The sequence below is a fragment of the Oryzias latipes genome, chromosome 13, assembly GCF_002234675.1.
Source record: "Oryzias latipes chromosome 13, ASM223467v1".
NCBI classification, from domain to species: Eukaryota; Metazoa; Chordata; class Actinopteri; order Beloniformes; family Adrianichthyidae; genus Oryzias; species Oryzias latipes.
In genome coordinates, this window is record NC_019871.2 from 8,371,783 (window position 1) to 8,391,273 (window position 19,491).

General features: G+C 39.9%; 2 protein-coding genes across 5 annotated transcripts in view; one reads left to right on the forward strand and one right to left on the reverse strand.

Moving 5' to 3' along the window:
* Positions 1–19,491, reverse strand: part of LOC101155372 (neurobeachin) — a 215,693-nt gene that overhangs the window by 52,455 nt on the left and 143,747 nt on the right. The gene's annotated exons all lie outside the window — the stretch shown is intronic.
* Positions 17,031–19,374, forward strand: mab21l1 (mab-21 like 1). Its single transcript, XM_004075298.4, has one exon. It carries the CDS (start codon positions 17,416–17,418, stop codon positions 18,493–18,495), a length of 1,080 nt encoding a protein of 359 aa, XP_004075346.1. The 5' UTR covers positions 17,031–17,415; the 3' UTR covers positions 18,496–19,374.

Sequence of the window (19,491 nt, forward strand, 5' to 3'; positions counted from 1 at the left end):
ATCTCCTTGGAAGATTGATAATCACAAACCACAATAAAGCACAGTAAAGCAGGTATGATAATATGGGCTTTGTTATGACACACAACTTTGATGCCATAATCACCCCACCATGGCAACTAATAGTTAATCTGTCAACTGAATTGCCATCTTTGTTAAAGAATTGAACAGTGAAGCAGACCTTTAGGTGCAACGAAGAGGGAAAGAAAAAAATGATTTGCAAATGGGTGGAAACACAACGTGACAAATGTAAAGAAAGAAAGACTTTTACTGCAACTCCTATGGCTAAATGGAGTGAGTAATAAACCGGGAACAAACATAAAATATTACTTTCACTGTTGTGCTGTTCCTACTATTATTTTCAACCTAGAGGACCAAAGTTTAACATTTTGAAAGACCCACTCCAACCGTCTCTTAACTCAAAAAGCATTCCAACTCTTAAAACATCGTCCACATGCGTTGACATCACATTTGGGTTATCCAACCACAGTTCTTAATTCTGCTTAACTTGGGGCCTGTCAAATTTTAGCTTGGGTCCTAAGATGTTAATAATTATACAAGCTTTGGCCAAAATAAAAAAAATAAAATGTGTTTTCTAGGTCATAGTTTCTACAGAGCTGCATGAATTCATTATAAATTGCCCTCCAAGTTGTGGCCCGAAGTAAGCCTGCCCCCATCTCCTGTGACCCATATTTTTACACTGTCTCCCACTAGCTTACAGCCCCTCACAGCCCCAACCTAACATTGCCTGTGCAACAAAAATGGGGAGCAATTTTGGAGCTTTACAGCTGTGCAGTTTGGGGCCAGCTGCCAGCTCGGACGAGGAAAATGAGGATGTACATGGATCTATTTGTCTGCAAGTGGATGCATCAGAATGAAGAGGAGCTTATGGTCCATCCAGCGTAATTTCTACATAACAAATACGTTTTTTTACAGACTGTGATTTTTCATCTGCCCCTGATTCACAACGATTTGAAAAAGAAAAGTCCACTGTCTATGTCGTTGGTCGTCTCACTTTGTCGTCAGGACTTAGCAACCGTTGCTACTGTCAATAGCTACTGTCGATAGCTACTGTCGTTAGCTACTGTCGATAGCTATTGTCGTTAGCTACTGTCGATAGCTATTGTCGTTAGCTACTGTCGTTAGCTACGGTGTTTGCTACTGTCAATAGCTACGACGTTTCCCCGTGTTTTGTCGTTAGATGTTCTCGTTTTTCAAATGTTCCCAAAGTCGTCAGAAAAGTCCTTTGTAAGGCCGGTAAATTTTTTCCTGTACTACCACGGAACGAAAAAGAAATGTTTATCAAAGCAGACGTCAGGGTTAACCATGACAACACGTTTTTAAGATGAACTTTATTTTGATATTCCCTCAAACGCGTATTGCCAGAAAGGGGGGGGGGGGGGGGGCATGCATACAACGCTTGAAACGAAAACAAAGTGGCGCATTACCGCCACCACCTGATCTGGAGGCGAACTACTTCTATTTAACGCGGAGAATGACACATAATAAATATGAACATTTTACGAAGACTATTTATGAATGTGCTGTGTTCTGATCATGAAAAATGTGGTTGATTTATTAATAATAAAATTACAAACACATTGGTGTTGATTTAATGTATTTGTTCAGAAATAAACCCTCAAGTCATTAGTCCATGGCAATATTTATTTTTTTGCAGCTGAACGATTTACGGGGGCCTTGCAAGGATGCCTTTAAAATATCTTTGATGAGTTACCTTCTCAAATTTTAGTGGGTCGAGTCACTAATTATGAATATAACAGTCGAAAACTGACTGGTTTTTGAGCTTTTCTTTTTAATCTATTTATGTGACCATGAGATGGCGCACTCGGGACCACATAAGGCTCTTATTAGCCCGTCTGATCCTCGTTTATCCATCAGATTTGTAACAACATATTTTATAAAGATCAGTCATTTTTCAAAATTATTTGAAATAATAGTTTCATCACAAGATTAAATTAAAGCCATACTCTAAATAACTTTAAACGTTAAACGGGAACGTGAAACCGTTGTACGCTGCACCCCCCCCCCCCCCCCCCTTCTGGCAGTGCGCGTTTGCAGGGTTGTCAATAAAGGTTTTTTTTTTAAAAAGTGTTTTGTTCCGTGATAATACGGGAAACAATTTATCGACCGTACAAAAGACTTCTCTGACGACCTTTGCAAAATTTGAAATACAGCAAGATCTAAGGACACGACATGGTGAAAGAACGTAGCAAACGACACTAGCAACGGTTGCTAAGGATCTTCCTGACGACACGTGAAACGACGTAGCAAACGACACTAGCAACGGTTGCTAAGGATCTTCCTGACGACATGGTGAGACGACGTAGCAAACGACACTAGCAACGGTTGCTAAGGATCTTCCTGACGACATGGTGAGACGACGTAGCAAACGACACTAGCAACGGTTGCTAAGGATCTTCCTGACGCCGTAGTTAGACGACATGGGATAAGGACAATGACAAAGATAAAGTTTAAGGATAAAGCAAGCATATACATCACAAAGTTAATACAAAGTAATAATCAAAGAATCATGGGCATGCAGAAGATATTGCTTAGTAATACATAGACATGAACCAATGTAAAATGAACTCGTTCAATAGACATAGACAATGAGCCCAAAGCATAGACAGTGGACGCAAAAACACGATCAGTAGACATAGACAATGGACCAAGGACATAACAGTAGACGCAAAAACACATTTTGATATTTTTGGCACAAATGGAACCTCATAAAATATATACATATTATACTAATTAAAAAAATTAGGCATATGTATGAGGTTCCATTTGTGCCAAAAATATCAAAATGTGTTTTTGCGTCTACTGTTATGTCTTTGGTCCATTGTCTATGTCCACTGATCGTGTTTTTGCGTCCACTGTCTATGCTTTGGGCTCATTGTCTATGTCTATTGAACGAGTTCATTTTACATTGGTTCATGTCTATGTATTACTAAGCAATATCTTCTGCATGCCCATGATTCTTTGATTATTACTTTGTATTAACTTTGTGATGTATATGCTTGCTTTATCCTTAAACTTTATCTTTGTCATTGTCCTTATCCCATGTCGTCTAACTACGGCGTCAGGAAGATCCTTAGCAACCGTTGCTAGTGTCGTTTGCTACGTCGTCTCGCCATGTCGTCAGGAAGATCCTTAGCAACCGTTGCTAGTGTCGTCTGCTACGTCGTTTCACGTGTCGTCAGGAAGATCCTTAGCAACCGTTGCTAGTGTCGTTTGCTACGTTCTTTCACCATGTCGTGTCCTTAGATCTTGCTGTATTTCAAATTTTGCAAAGGTCGTCAGAGAAGTCTTTTGTACGGTCGATAAATTGTTTCCCGTATTATCACGGAACAAAACACTTAAAAAAAAAAAAACCTTTATTGACAATCCTGCAAACGCGCACTGCCAGAAAGGGGGGGGGGGGGGTGCAGCGTACAACGGTTTCACGTTCCCGTTTAAAGTTATTTAGAGTATGGCTTTAATTTAATCTTGTGATGAAACTATTATTTCAAATTATTTTGAAAAATGACTGATCTTTATAAAATATGTTGTTACAAATCTGATGGATAAACGAGGATCAGACGGGCTAATAAGAGCCTTATGTGGTCCCGAGTGCGCCATCTCATGGTCACATAAATAGATTAAAAAGAAAAGCTCAAAAACCAGTCAGTTTTCGACTGTTATATTCATAATTAGTGACTCGACCCACTAAAATTTGAGAAGGTAACTCATCAAAGATATTTTAAAGGCCTCCTTGCAAGGCCCCCGTAAATCGTTCAGCGGCAAAAAAAATAAATATTGCCATGGACTAATGACTTGAGGGTTTATTTCTGAACAAATACATTAAATCAACACCAATGTGTTTGTAATTTTATTATTAATAAATCAACCACGTTTTTCATGATCAGAACACAGCACATTCATAAATAGTCTTCGTAAAATGTACATATTTATTATGTGTCATTCTCCGTGTTAAATAGAAGTAGTTCGCCTCCAGATCAGGTGGTGGCGGTAATGCGCCACTTTGTTTTCGTTTCAAGCGTTGTATGCATGCCCCCCCCCCCCCCCCCCCTTTCTGGCAATACGCGTTTGAGGGAATATCAAAATAAAGTTCATCTTAAAAACGTGTTGTCATGGTTAACCCTGACGTCTGCTTTGATAAACATTTCTTTTTCGTTCCGTGGTAGTACAGGAAAAAATTTACCGGCCGTACAAAGGACTTTTCTGACGACTTTGGCAAAATTTGAAAAACGAGAACATCTAACGACAAAACACGGGGAAACGTCGTAGCTAACGACAGTAGCAAACACCGTAGCTAACGACAGTAGCTATCGACAGTAGCAAACACCGTAGCTATCGACAGTAGCTAACGACCGGAGCTATCGACAGTAGCAACGGTTGCTAAGTCCTGACGACAAAGTGAGACGACCAAAGACATAGACAGTGGACACAAAAACAGATTTTTGGCACAAATGGAACCTCATACATATGATTTAAAAAAAACAACACTATATCAGTAATAAACCAACTTCTGACACAAAGTAACACTTTATATTTGGTTTTGCTTAATAAAGTTGTATGTACCTGCGTTTTACATGTTGTGCAAAGTTGGTCGTGTATGTTACGCTTCAAACTTAAAGAGGCAGTAATATAAGTAGTTGTTTTTTTAAATCACTGTGAGAACAGTCAAAGAGTCCCACACCCAAAGCCAAATCCACAAACTTACATAAACACACGAGTCAGCACATCATCGAGATAAACAGCTTGAGGGTGTTTTTACTAAGAGGCTTGAAAGAAGGATCGCTGTCATTCGGTATTGGGTCTTTTAGGAAAGCTTTTCCTAATTGGACTTTTTAAAGGACTTGTCAGACTTAGGATGACTGAAATCTTCCTGGCCTGGGCTACAGCTTCCTCTATTGCTGCAACTTCAAAATTGCTTCTTTTTTTTTGGCCTTGTTTCCCTACTATTTCTACAATTTTGATAATGTCAGGGTTTGGAGCGAAACAGAAAAGGAAAGGAAAGATGGAGAGAACAAGGATGGAGAAATTGAAAGACGGATGGTCAGATGGACAGGAAGAGAAAACGGTAAGACACGGAAGCCTGATGAGCAATGAGAGCCTCATTCGTATTTAATTAATCTTGTCTCTCTACCTTTGCTTTGCCACTTCCCTTGGAACCGAGGTAGTAATGACACCCTCATCCATTATCCTTTTATCCTTGTTATTCAGAGGGAATTGCTTAATAATATGTTACAGATTCGTCCTCCTACATATAATTCTTTCTGTCATTTGCAGTATATCATCTGGAAAACACACAGCCCCCTTTTATACTGGCCACTGTTTGAGGATTATTGTGGGTGACAACTTCGGGACGCAGCCAGAATCTGGAGCATCGTTTTTTCAGGCATGTGGAACTACCCTGACTTATCTGTCATTGCCAAAAGCACAACAAGCTATTCAGGGCCAAAGGAAAGGTGGAACAGGTTCTTATCGGCTTCTCTGAACGAGAGGGCTTGTAAATTTATGCTAATGAGAGCCTTTTGTCATCTTGGCTCACCCTTTGGGGCCTGGTTTGTGCTGTATGATAATCTGGCTGTTTAGTGCACTAGATAATTTGTACTTTATCCTCATGTAATTATATAGTTTAAATCTTTTCACCAGTGCTAATCCTACCAAAGTGTCTTAACTGTTGTCTGTGCTTCTTAGCAGCACAAGTGTACCCTTGACTTTCATATAAAATTAAGTAGGAGGGGTGCAGCGCTGTTATAATTATTCTGACTTTCTTTAGTGTGTGCAATGAATCCTCTTATCATATTCATCCACCTTAGCAGGCAGGCTAGGAGCCAAGATGGTAGCCTTCAGGTTTGAGAGAAAAAGCAGAGAACGGTGAAAACATTGACTAAAAGAGCTGTAAACATTTTCTTTTTTTAGAAAAATGAAAGGATGGCAGAGAAAAAACAGACTGAGGAGGGCATTAAAGAAGTACCCTCACAGCCCAGTGGGACTTCAGGCCATCTCATGAGCCTGCCTGACAGACAGCCCCTTGCAATCTGTTTAGCATGCTGTAATTTGACTAATTATGCTGGATTACAGCAAATAAGACCTTTTCTCCTGGGTCAGTGAGCGGCCCTTTGTTCCCTTGTTTTAACTAAAGCAAAATATACCAAAACAAGTATATAGATATATATTTTTAATAGTATAAAAAAACCTCTTATAACTTTTTTTTCTTAAATTAGACTGGTGACTAAAAGAAAGTAGCATCATCATGTAGAAACTAATTAACAACAAATGATTTATTTTGATTTCATGGAGCAGATTATTAAAAATGTAACGTGTTTTTTTTCTTTAAAATCTAAAAATAAGATGTCAGAGGACAGTATTTTAAAGGCAAGTTTCAGCTTTGCATGCCAACTTAATAGTGTGGCTGTAACTGCTCTTTAAGTAAAAAGCTATTTTATAAGACTCATTACAAATTCAGAAATAATGCATATACTAATTTCATTGCAATTGTAAAAATCCAAAAGGTAAAATGGGAAATTGGTCATGGAATATGTGTTATATTACCAATCATCTGTATTGTTCCACATAGGTTTTTACATAGAAATTCACACAATTGGGATTCAGCTTGGATATTTGTATGTGTTCGTCTGCCCTGAACACTGTGCAACAATAGTATGAAACCAAGCCTTATAAAGACAGAATACCAAAGAGGCTTATTGCCTTAGTTTCATGAAACATTTAGGGAAAAGTTCCAAAGGGCTGAAGATGATGAAAGAAGGTAAGCCTGAAAATGGGCTTCTGGGATCCAGAGCCGTTATTGTACAGAAGTCACATCAAATTAATAGTGAGAGCCATTTGCAGCCTTTCTTCTCCTCAGCTTTTCAGAACGGATTAAGCTATGAAAACTCAAAAATTACTAAAGCACCTATTAGGCTTTATGCTCCTTCTTTCTTTGCTTTCTCTTTAAAATAATTAATTTTGCTCCACTTCCCATATATCAATAACTCAAAACCTGTTAGTATGCCTAGAATACTGCTAATTTATGATTTTATGCAAATAAAAACCTATTATGTGTCCATTTGTAGTTTATCCCAAATAAGAAATAAAAGTTCAATCTATCACTTTTTATGACAGCTAGTCTCAGAATGCATTTTTAAATTATTGCAGGTAGTTCATGAATTGTAATTAAGGCTCCTAACAGGATTCAAGAATGACCGCACTTGAGGAGTTAAACGTCTGTCAGACGCTCAAAGACCAGCAGCATGTGAACAAACATTCAAAGGCCCTTTTTTAGGACTTCCTGAAATATGATCAAGCAAACCATTTTTACATATAGCTGCTGTGGATTTTCAGGGTTACAGCTTTTTAGTATAGTGAATCTAAAAAGAAACACTAAAAGAGGTTGCATAATTTCAATTTGCATAACTTATTTTACTAATGAGAAGAAGAAGAATGTGAAGCAGATGCATTTAGAAGACTTTTGCACAGCTGCCTGTAAAGAAAAAGCGGACTGGTGTGAGAGATCAGGTAATTGGTACCATCTGAGAAACCAATGCTGCCACAGTGTCAAGTGTATCCTTCAACCTGGCCTCCGAAACTATGAAAAAGATTATCTGTGCTCCCCAAACAGTTTCAATGACTCACTGGGGCTCAAGACCCCTCAACATTAAAGACATCAGTCCTCAGTCAGGACCTTCACAAGATTCAGTCCCATGCTACTCTCCAGTTTCCCCCCAAAAGAAACTGACCTGCAGCGTGAAGTCCCTATGCTTGACCCTTACTAAACTCCTAATTGGATTGAGACCCACTAAAAGAAAAAAATTCAACATTTGTCATTCAGCTGAAATTTTCTTTACACATTCTTCCAGTAGTTTGCCTCCACAACAATAACCTTCAAACTTATGTCACTGAAGACTTTTTTTTCTTATGAAAAAGCCTTTTTTTTTTTTAAAGGGGGTATGGTAAAGCCTTTTTCATTTAAGCAAAAGCGCTATTTGATTTTCACAGGGTGCGTGTGACAGGCCAAAGCACAGTTCGGAGCGGACTATTGTAAAGCTTTCACCGTTGTAATGGTCTTAAAATGGCTACAAGCAGGGTCCTATTCAGCGGTGACCAGGCTGCTTAGTTCTGCTCCTCTTATCCAAGGCAAACTATTCTCCAAGCGGGAACTCCCTAGGTCAGATGACGAGTGAATGAAGAATTGAGATCAGTCATGAGCAAAACCTTCGGACTATCTGTGCCGCTGGAAGTTTCCAACACATTTGCACTCATTATAGAGAATAAATTGTTTCATAGCAACAAAATCCATCAAGTTAATTATGAAAAACAGCATAATAACAATAGTTACAATAATATCTCATTAAGCAAAAGAATAAGAGGCAGGGGAGAATTAATAGCAGACAGGTGTACAACACACCGCAATTATGGAACCTGAAATTAGTTATTTGCCTGAAGGCAAACACAGGAAAAGGGGAAGGTGGTGTGTGTGTGTGTGCATGACCGTGTGTGTCGATGTTTCTGTGTAAGTGGGGGTGGTTTTAAGGCTTGGAGAGGGAATGATACAGGGAAGCTCACTGACAAAAAAGGAATTGCAAATAAGCAAACAAAAATGTCTTAAAAGTGTAAATTAGAGAGAAAAATAAGAGCGAAAAGCAGCTTTTCCCTGCAGGCCGGTGCCTTAGATGAGAAGGGAGCAGCGAAACGTGATCAAGGGGAGCTGTGGAGCGCTGCGGCAGGCGTCAAGATGAGCACTCAGCCAGCGAGTGGCAGCCTCTTCTTTTCCAGTCAATCATTCATTACAGAGCCAAGTGCTGTGGTGGAGTGCCTCCTCTTTTTGACCTATCATATTACTGCCTCTGTAAACTCCTAATCCTCTCTTCGTTAGATAGTGTCAACAGTCGACATGCTTTCACCCCGCCGCCAAACTCCTCGCTCAGACGCCTCCAAAGCCCTGCCAAGACCACAGAGTTGACACTAATAAAATCATTCAAAATTTAACAAGGTAGAACACCAAAACTTCATCTGTTTTTTTCCCCTCTTTTTGATTTGGTACCTACATCCACTTTTTGACGAGTTTGCTTTAATCATGAGAGCGAAATAGAGCAAATCCACTCACTAAGCAAACTTTTATCCTTTTAAGTCATGTCACAATTGCAGATTTAGTTTTCTTTACATTATGCAGCGAGGAAAGTCACAACTCTCACCCTTCTGTTTGTCTTGGCTGGCCAGGGAGGCCTGCTTTGTGCCTGCAGGCTGTTCTTGAGCAGGTGAAAGCCTGGAGGCAGGAGTCTGCGCATCAGAACTTCTTCCAATGTGATGACTCTGTCCTAGGTTCCTCCATCTCCTGAGTTTCTCTAACAGAGCCCATCGAGATGGCAGCCATAATGAGCCCAATAGTTGAGAGCCCAGCAGGACAAAACATCAATCAGACGCATCTGGGGACCAATCTGGACTCACTGAGTAAATAATGATGTTTGGACAAATGAAAGGAAATATCTTTGGCAAAACTTCAAAAAGTACTTTTAGAGTGATTTAAAATGTGCTGTTCATCCTGTACAGCAACAAAACAAACAAAAAAAAAACAGGCATGTGTGCATACACTCGCATCGGGCACGTGATGTGCATTCAAGAACGCGCTGGTTCCTACAAGTGCATTTCGCCCACGGTGTTCACACTGGACAAGCAGGGAGGGGCTCTTCTTCTTTTGCTTTTCTACTGTTTACTAGCACAGTCTGCCACCTACAAATGGAAAAGGTTTGGTGCGAAATGTTGAAGTGGTGCAAATCTTCCTCCAGACTTCTTTCATAATTTTTTTTTTCATAAAAATATTATTTTCTCCTCCATGATCAGTTCTCGAATAGTTAGCACTTCCATAAGTTAAAGGGAAACCATCAAAATGTCACTTAATGAATCAGAGACCCAAAAAACATTGTAGAAACTTGCACAGCAAGCATAAAAATTTACATCGATTTTTCATTGGAAGTGGCCGCTTGAACGTGTGTTGCCAAGGGTGGTATGAACGTATAGCTTTCTACAGCTCGCCGTTCAAATACACACAAACATGATAGATTTTGGTCGGGTCCCAATTTCAGCTGACATATAGCTCATAGGAATAAATGACAGCTTTGATTTAGTGTGGCTCTGATTTGAATTGAATGTGACACTGTCATAACAAAATCACTGCAGCTGATTGAAGCCCTGTAAAGTTCGTACAGTTTATTTCCTAATCATATACGTCTTTGCAGTCAGAATAAATCCTAAAATATATCACATTAATGGGAATAAATATGTAAATGTGTGTGATAAAGTTTGTCACACCTACCATATAACAGGGTTTCAGGGATTTTTTTGATTACCATATCAAATAAGCAACTGGCATCCTGCCCCATATGTCCCACTTTTTTGGGGAGGAAGATGGAAATGAGGCAGGCTAGATTTGATTCTGAGTTGCTCTCCGTCTGTGCTCCACAATATGTGGCTCTGCTGTTAAAAGGCTAATATGCAGCACACCTCACCACCACCAGAACTAATGAAAGTAGACAAAATGTCTCTGGTGCCATCTTTGTCTAGCATCCGCTTGGGGTGAGCCTCCCTTTCCTCCCCTCCTCTTCTTTTCACCACCGCTCTTTCCTCTCATCCTCAAGGGGAGGGGGACAGCAGGAGAAAATGGTGGTAAGCAAATGTGCCTTCCATGTGGCAGCAGTGGTGGTGGGGGTCGATTGGCCAGGCTGAGGCCATCAGTGTGTAGCTGCAGCTTTAAGAAAGCCGGATGGTCGCCATCGGGCGATCAGAGCTGAGCTTATGAGGCACCAGTTGTTACAAACAAAAGCAGTTCAGCATCAAAGCATACAAATAAAAAATAAAAATAAAAACGCATAACTCCCACAGACAATCGACAGCAGTTTGATAACTAAAACTTTTAACGCTTGAGGTGTCTTAATATATATTTTTATAAATATATTTTTTAAATCAGATTTTAAATTCTACAATGATTTCATTTGAGAGTTGGAGTACAAGACGTTGCAACATTTACTTTTTGCACCATAATCTGCACTTAAAAGCCTTAACTTTCTTCAAAAACAACAGTGTGCTTTTAAAATGATAAAAAGTGTTAATTCTGGTTGTGCTTTCTGGTGTTGAAGCAATTTTGAGAGGTATATGGTACTCTGTTATATTATATATATAGGATGTTATTGCGACAATGCTAACGCGGTGAATGTCTAGCAAATCGGACTGTATTTTTCTTATGTCTTACTAACAAGATTAGGAGATGTTGTAGTTACAGTAACATTTGTTTCAGTGGTAAAAAAAAACAACAACCTGTGTTTAAAGTGTTGCAAATAAGGTCAGGAGTTACAGGTATTGTGACTACTCTAACGTGGCTAACCTATGAGCCTCGTTTCCACTGAGCGGTACTGTACGGTCCAGTCCGGTATTTTGAGGATTTCCATTTTAAAGTGGACTCATTAAGCCGGACCGAACCGTGTTAGCTTCACTCCGCACGTGCTGTGATGGTCCAACTTTGAGTCGAAACACTCACCTGAATTACCTGGACCATTCCAAACCGGACCGTACCACTGAGTGGACTTTAGCGTGTTGTGTGTTTGTTTTGTTTTTTTATGTGTCTCAAACAAGGCTGCAAGTTATACGCTAATCCTTCTAATGTATAGTGTGTTAAGTTCTAGAGTTACTGTGAATGCAATTAGAAAAGTCTGTCTGACTTATCTCTCACTTGTTCGTCTTGCTTAATGCGCTATATAGTTTGGTGTGCCTTGAATAGGACATAAGTTTGAAAACAGACCAATCATTGACAGTGCCCCTTATAATCCGGTGCACCCTTTTATGCAGAAAATACGATAAACTATATATATTTTTTGGCACTTCCAACTTTCACCCAAAATGTGACACAGAGATTATAGAAGGTGGATGAAGCTTCACAAAGGCCCCAATAAAGGAAACTCCCTCCATGCATTTATTAAAAGCTGAGTCATTCAGGGGGATGTTGGTTCAGCCTGGATGATGAGGCCGGGGCATAAATCACTGAGTGAAACAAGGCAGACTCCTCCGATTCATTAATGGAAATGATCTGTCAATATGCTGGAGTCAATTCACACGTGTCAGCTGGGCTCGGCTCACAATGGGCCAGCCAACTTATGAACTCCCTGCACCACTTCAGCGAGTCCATAAAACAACTGGCAACGCCGCTGGGGAGCACCCTGAAACGCCACCCTCCTGCACAGACCACCAGATGACACAGATGGGGCGAAACCAAACAAAGACGAGACTCCCTTTGTACAAAGAGGTACCCCTTTGAAAACCCATTCATGCAACAAATTGGGGAAAGCTGGCCATGCAGCACTCTAGGTTTGCTCTTTTATTAGCATGAACTCTATGTCACAGTAAGTGAAATCAGATTTATGGCGCTCTACACAAAGGTAGTTAAAGTCATGCACACTTTCAGGAAACAAATGTTAACCAACAACAGTTTAGCTGAGTTAAGCAGAAAAAGATCTTTTTGTGTGACCCACATAAAAACATACTGTAACAGATCGGCTAAAATATCCCTTTTTTATCTTCAATTCTGAGAAAAACTTTCACTGGGCAAAGAAATATTGTTTTTAAAATAATTCATTTAGAGTTTTCTCAGCTGTAAAACCAAAGAAATTTTTTTAGCTGCCTTAGTAACAGTAACTTTGTAAATACAATTTAAAATGAGATTTTTTTTTTCTCTCCAGTAAAACTTAATGAGTGCACACAATCGTTCTCAAGTTGGGGACCTCTGCATGTTTCCTTTCTACCATCTCAGCTGCACACTAGTGCTGCAGCAGCAATCTACATACAGAGACATTTGTCATCATTAGCCCCACTCTGACAGTTGGCACCCTGCACCTTAGATCTCCAAGAACGGCAATTATGAACCCTTCATCCCTTATTTAGGCAGCGTCACCTAATTTTATCACAAGCCTTTCCCCTAAAGCCTTTGATTACCATCAGCCACAAACTAACAATATGCCCCTCGATTCACCCATTTACTCTGTCTGCTGCCTCAGAGGGCGCGTCCTCCTAAAAATCTCATGACATGTGGGACCGAGTGTGTTCAGGCCGCCTCAGGTATGAAATTATTTATCAGAAACAAGGGCTGAGGAGAAGACAGTAAATGAGCATCATGGGGTCAGTAGGCAGGTGATTACTGTGTCTACTTAATAAAGGGTAGACGGATCTCTGAAAAATCAAGATTGATTACTTTGCTGTCCTGCAACATTTGTTAGAAAGACAGAAAAAAATAGCAAACAAGGGCATTAAGAAGATACATTTGAAGTTAGGAAAGGAAGAAAAACAATTCACACAACTGGCAAATAAAAAAGTATTATATTCTGCTTAAACTAATATAGAGAATTAAAAAACACAAATGCATTAGTAAACGGATAAAGAGGAGTTCATACAAACGTTGCATGCAGTGCGACTTGTGTTGAAGAAAAAGGCCTTAATGCTACATAAGCACCTAATTTGCCTTTTGTGAAAAATCCAGAAATTTCCTGGTTTGTTAGTTTGCTCAACAAAACTAACTTGTATTTATGCTAAATTCATGCAAATTCATGCATGTAATCTATCACCAAGTCTGACAAGCGTACCATATTGCAGAGGGGAGGGATGAAGGGCCAAATGAAGCTGAGACAATCAATTATGTGTCATCATTTACACTTTTCTTTATTTCCTTTTTTATTTTTGCGAATATAAATCCAATGCAAGCAGAAGATTTAGTGATTATTTTGTGAAGCAGGCAGACTTTTCTGTGCAGTGAGCCTGTCAAGGTGAACACTGAAGGGTCTGGGAGCCTGGAGCCATGTGGTCATGACTTATCCAGATGAGTGTGCTAATACACTGGTGGAAAATGAAATAAATGATTGGATAGAATCCGAAGGGGGTCCACTGAGAGGCTCAAGGCCCAAAAAATTAACTGGCATCCTACAGAGACACCATATTGCGTAGAATAATAAAGCTCCATTATTAAAAATCCAAATGACAATTTCATTTTATGGCTAACAAATTAAAAAAATGCGTCAAAGTGAGTGGTTATCCCATGAGTATATTATTTCTCACAGAGAACCAAAGATGTCAAAGTGACACAGCTTTTAATCTGATCCATACAGACACATGTCATCCCATTAAGTCCACTTGGACTAATCTACCCATTAACTTGGGAGCTATCGCCTGCGAATTCCTTTTGTGAATAGCTTTAGAATCCTTCGTTTCAAAGTAAATAACAAAAGTATTCAATAAAAAAAAGGCATCTGGTTGACCTTGATGAAATAATAAAACATGCTCCGTAATTCCACTGCCAGTTGGAAGATGGCTGGCAACAATTTACATGAACCAGCTTATAAATCAGCCCTAATGCCACAGCTGCAAAACATTATTGACTGTTTTACTGAGTCACAGAGGAAACTGAGACTTAAAAACAACTAACATGATATTTACAATAGCATATTGTTTACATCATTTGGTTCGCCACTAAAGCCCAAATGAAGCAAAATCATATTTATCACTGCAGATCAGAAGGCTTTCACGGTTATTCTTGCACATTCTTAATGAGTTTGGTTACAAATGGCAGAATATTGTTTCAACGTGCAAGAGGTCACCATCAAAGGGCAATTGTACTATCAGACACGTACCATTGAATGTCTGCATGTCTATGCTAGAAAGGATGATCAGTCATGTTTAAAAAGAAAAAAGGAGGGAAAAAAATGAATAAGGGTAGAGGCATGTTATGGAAACAAAGAGGCCTTCAAAACAGAGTCACATGCTCGTGCGAAATTAGGGGAAGTGGAAGTCATTTTATTGATTTACACAATCAAGCGAGCATTTTGCTGGGTCCAAAACAGGCATGTGCTAAAATCACACAGCCATATATCACTCTGATGGGCTTCCAATAGCCTAGCAGGCTGGAGCCCAAAGCGAAAAAGGAAAACAATGCCGCATTAAAAGAGGACTGGATTGTCCTATAGCTAAACCTGATGGAGTCATGGGACTGTGGTGCAGGTTGAGTTACAGTGGGAGTCTGTGCAGCCACATGTTTTAGATTAAGAGGTGATAATCTCAATGAAAATGTCTCCCTCCGCCCCCTTTCAAAAATGCACAGTGATGGCCAAAAGCCGAAGCAGAAACTTAAGAGTTGCAACTGGACTCTGAGGCATATCCTACTCTGAGCACGATAGTCTGGATCGTGAGGCTGGTCTGGTTTTAATAAAAGTCAAGTACCTGCTGAGCTATGGACTGTGGAATTGTGAGAGAAAATACTACCAAAGCCTGAGAGGGGAGGAGGCTTTTAGCTACCTCTCACCACATGAAAAAAAACCCATAACTAAATCCATATCCTCGTTTATATGCCTATTCGTGTCAATAAAACTAAAAATGTCTGGTTGTGACATAAACTTAAAGTAAATGTGACTTATTGGGGAAAGTGTATATAATCGCTTAAAACGTTTTTTTTTTTAAAGATAAATTTTGTATGTTTAAATGTGTAACTTTGCTCAGTAACCGCGTCAAATGATCCCCAGGATGGGCAGCTGCTGGGCTGGCGGTGTTTTCATGACAAGCGATGATAATGGGAGTCACCGATCTATCAAGGTTCTCTCTGCAAACACCACCCCTTCTCACGCAGCCATGCGCGGAGAGCCGGGGCTGAGGTGCAGCGGTTCGCCCTTACAACGTCTGGACGCATCCAGCTCCGACTCGGGCAGAGGAGTGTAAACGCCTTTATCTGATCTGTGCAGCTTCAACCTTTTGAAGTTCTCTTCAAAGCACGCGGGGTACCATGGGAGAAGAGTGACAGCACAATGATGAGAGCCAGAGAAGGTTCAGTGCAACTGCACATGCAAGAACTAGTTATTGAGATCCCCCCCCCCTTAAATGATCAAGTATTACTTATAACCCTTAAGCACGTGTATTGTTTCGCAAAACTATTTCATTTATTTATTTATTTTGATTTTCTAATTTGTGGCAACCCTCAATCTGCCAAATTTTCATTTGTCGTTTCTGAAGAACATATATATACATGGCAGTAAAAGCTTCTGAAATAATTAAAACAATATAATAACATATATAAATGCATTTAAAAAAAACAACGGTTCTCGACTCTTTTTAAATTTTTATTCTCAAAAAATTGGAAGCATTTTGCAATACACAAAAATAATTTCTCCTTTTCTGAACATTTTTTTAACAAAAGTATACAAAACGTGTCTAAAATACTGTTTTGATTAAATATAGCGATATGAAGCATTTATTTAATCACTAAGAAGCAACAGGATCCGGGATATAATGCAATATAAAAAGATTTAAATACATGCGTTTTGTTCAAATGCAAAATATATGTTTGAATCCTTGAATGAAGTTTCTAACAACAGGCATGCGCGTGAATCTGTTAATCGTACTCGGACTATGGCTCAGTCATCCATATGTCCATAAAAGCGCAATTGAATCCTGCCAACATTTTACGCACTTCACAATAAGTGGTCATTGAAATTAAACCGCGGAGAGGTTTCATTTTAAAACACTTAGCACCACAACAATTTAAGCTATAGAGGCGGTGTGTATTTTAAATCAAAATGTCCGCACAAAATATGTGCGTAATTTAGATGTCTGTTCCATCTGGAGTATTCAGTCGCTATCCCCTAACACTACAGTTTTGCTCTAATTAAAAATAAGCAGTAATGTTTTTTTATTTAAAAAAGATGCTCGACCCACCTATTGTTTAAAATAAGAATAAAAAAATCAAACTAAAAAGAAGGTAAAATCCAACAAGAAAAAAAGACAAAAAATATGGAAAAATAAGGCAGATTATTTCTGAAATGGTGTCGTTCTGCGGCTGTACTTCCGCTCCTCGATACAGTCGGTACCTGTACTTTTTGCTTGTATATAACACCCGGGAATTAATTTGTTGTCAATAAACAGCGGTGACGCTGCGAGCAGCGATTGGACAGCTCGGTTTCAACTCCTCCCTTATAATAAAGAGTGTGAGAGTCCCTGTTGTAAAAGATAGCAACACCGGGCGCCTGCGTCGGGAGGGCGCACACCATCACGCACAATTACGCGGAACCGACCAGCAAAGAGCCAAAAAATACTTTTTTTTTCTCTTCCCGGCGCAAATGGACTTTTAACGACCCCGTCCGGATCATTTCGAGGACTTTATTCGATCACTTCAATGATATTTACGCACAGCAGTGCATGTTCTAATTATTGCGCATGTGCTTTAAGCACGTGATTGTTTTATAAATATACCCCTTTTTCTATTTAGATTGCTCCTCTTCTTCTCTAAAATTGGCTCCCGTACAAACAGCCGCGTTGGATCCCTCGGCTTATTGCGAGACTCCGGTGTATAACCCGGATCTCTGCCCTAATATGATAGCCGCGCAGGCAAAGTTGGTGTATCACCTCAACAAATACTACAACGAGAAATGCCAATCTCGGAAAGCAGCCATCTCCAAGACCATACGAGAGGTGTGCAAGGTTGTCTCGGATGTCCTGAAGGAGGTGGAGGTGCAGGAGCCCCGCTTCATCAGCTCGCTCAGTGAGATGGATAACCGCTTCGAGGGGCTGGAGGTCATTTCCCCCACAGAGTTCGAGGTGGTTCTCTATCTGAACCAGATGGGGGTGTTCAACTTTGTGGATGACGGCTCACTCCCCGGCTGCGCCGTCCTTAAGTTGAGCGACGGCCGCAAGAGGAGCATGTCTCTGTGGGTCGAGTTCATCACAGCCTCCGGTTACCTCTCGGCGCGCAAGATCCGCTCCCGGTTCCAGACGCTGGTGGCCCAGGCGGTCGACAAATGCAGCTACAGAGATGTTGTCAAGATGGTAGCGGACACCAGTGAAGTCAAGTTGCGCATTAGAGACCGATACGTTGTGCAAATCACGCCGGCTTTCAAGTGCACTGGGATCTGGCCACGCAGCGCTGCGCACTGGCCCTTACCGCATATCCCCTGGCCCGGACCAAACCGGGTGGCAGAGGTGAAAGCAGAGGGCTTCAACCTTTTATCCAAAGAGTGCTATTCCCTGAACGGCAAGCAGAGCTCGGCGGAGAGCGACGCCTGGGTGTTGCAGTTCGCCGAAGCCGAGAACCGGCTCCTGCTGGGTGGGTGCAGGAAGAAGTGCTTGTCGGTGCTGAAGGCGCTGCGCGACCGTCACCTGGAACTGCCCGGACAGCCTCTGAATAACTACCATATGAAAACTTTGGTTTCCTACGAGTGTGAGAAACACCCGAGAGAGTCGGACTGGGATGAGAACTGCCTGGGCGACCGCCTGAACGGGATTCTATTGCAGCTTATTTCGTGTTTGCAGTGCAGAAGGTGCCCGCATTATTTTCTGCCTAATTTAGACCTGTTCCAAGGAAAACCTCACTCTGCGCTAGAGAACGCAGCCAAACAGACTTGGCGACTGGCGAGAGAAATACTGACCAACCCCAAAAGCTTGGAGAAACTCTGAGGTAAAAAAAAGAAAAAAAATCAAAATATAAAATAAAATAAAATATAGGTTGTCTTGAGACCTAACGGGCTCAAATGAGGACAAAGGAATTAACCAATTTGCAAGTCTTGTGAAATGTGTCTTTCATTGTGAAATATGTTTTGGCAAAACCTATTTTGAGATTTATTTTAATTTCACAATTTATATGGAACAATCCTCGTGCACCTTTCGGTGGTATTTAAAGTCCAAGTTTAAATTATTGGCAACAATTTATTTAAAAAAAAAAAAGGAATAATAAAAGGCCACCTCAGCAGCAGTTGGAATATTTTCAAAATAAATCCCCATACAGTTTTGTTTTGTTTTTCTGGAAAAAATGAAGAACAAAAAGAAAGCCCACATCTCCCATGTTTATACTGTAAATACATTCATCGATTGTGATTCAAGTGGTCTGGATTTGTGAATGTTGTTCTGTGACACGTAAATAGGATCCAACTGTTTAAAAATCCACGTCGGAACTTTCTCTTTATCTGATAGAAACGTTATTAATTTATACTTGCATCAGTGGTAGTCAGACTCAACTGTTTCAATTGACGTTTTTGATTATTTTTATTTTTTTTGTCATTTTGATGGTAGGCGTACCACATTTGTTCCATCTAAAACATTCCATCAGTTTACTTGAATTATTTAAGAAACTACAATATTTTTTTTTCCTTAGGCTTACATGACAAAAAAAGAAAGAAAATGATATCTTATATATAGTATATATATAATACAGTTTTAATTGGAAAAAAAAATGCACTTGAAATACACTGGATTATAACGTCTGTGATCTGAATTTCTTTTTTAATTTTTTGTCTTTGGTCTAATTTAAAGAGTTAATAAAACGAGCTGTTTTATATACTTGTGTCTACGCTATGGATTTATTAAATGTGAACTGGAATTATTGAAGTAGAATTATTGCAAGGAAGTGGGCAAACATATCAGAATTTAATTCTTTTTTGCGGAATAATTTGTATT

Bases quoted from the DNA above. Each gene is read 5' to 3' on its own strand.
- mab21l1 (XM_004075298.4), top strand. From the start codon at position 17,416: ATGATAGCCGCGCAGGCAAAGTTGGTGTATCACCTCAACAAATACTAC.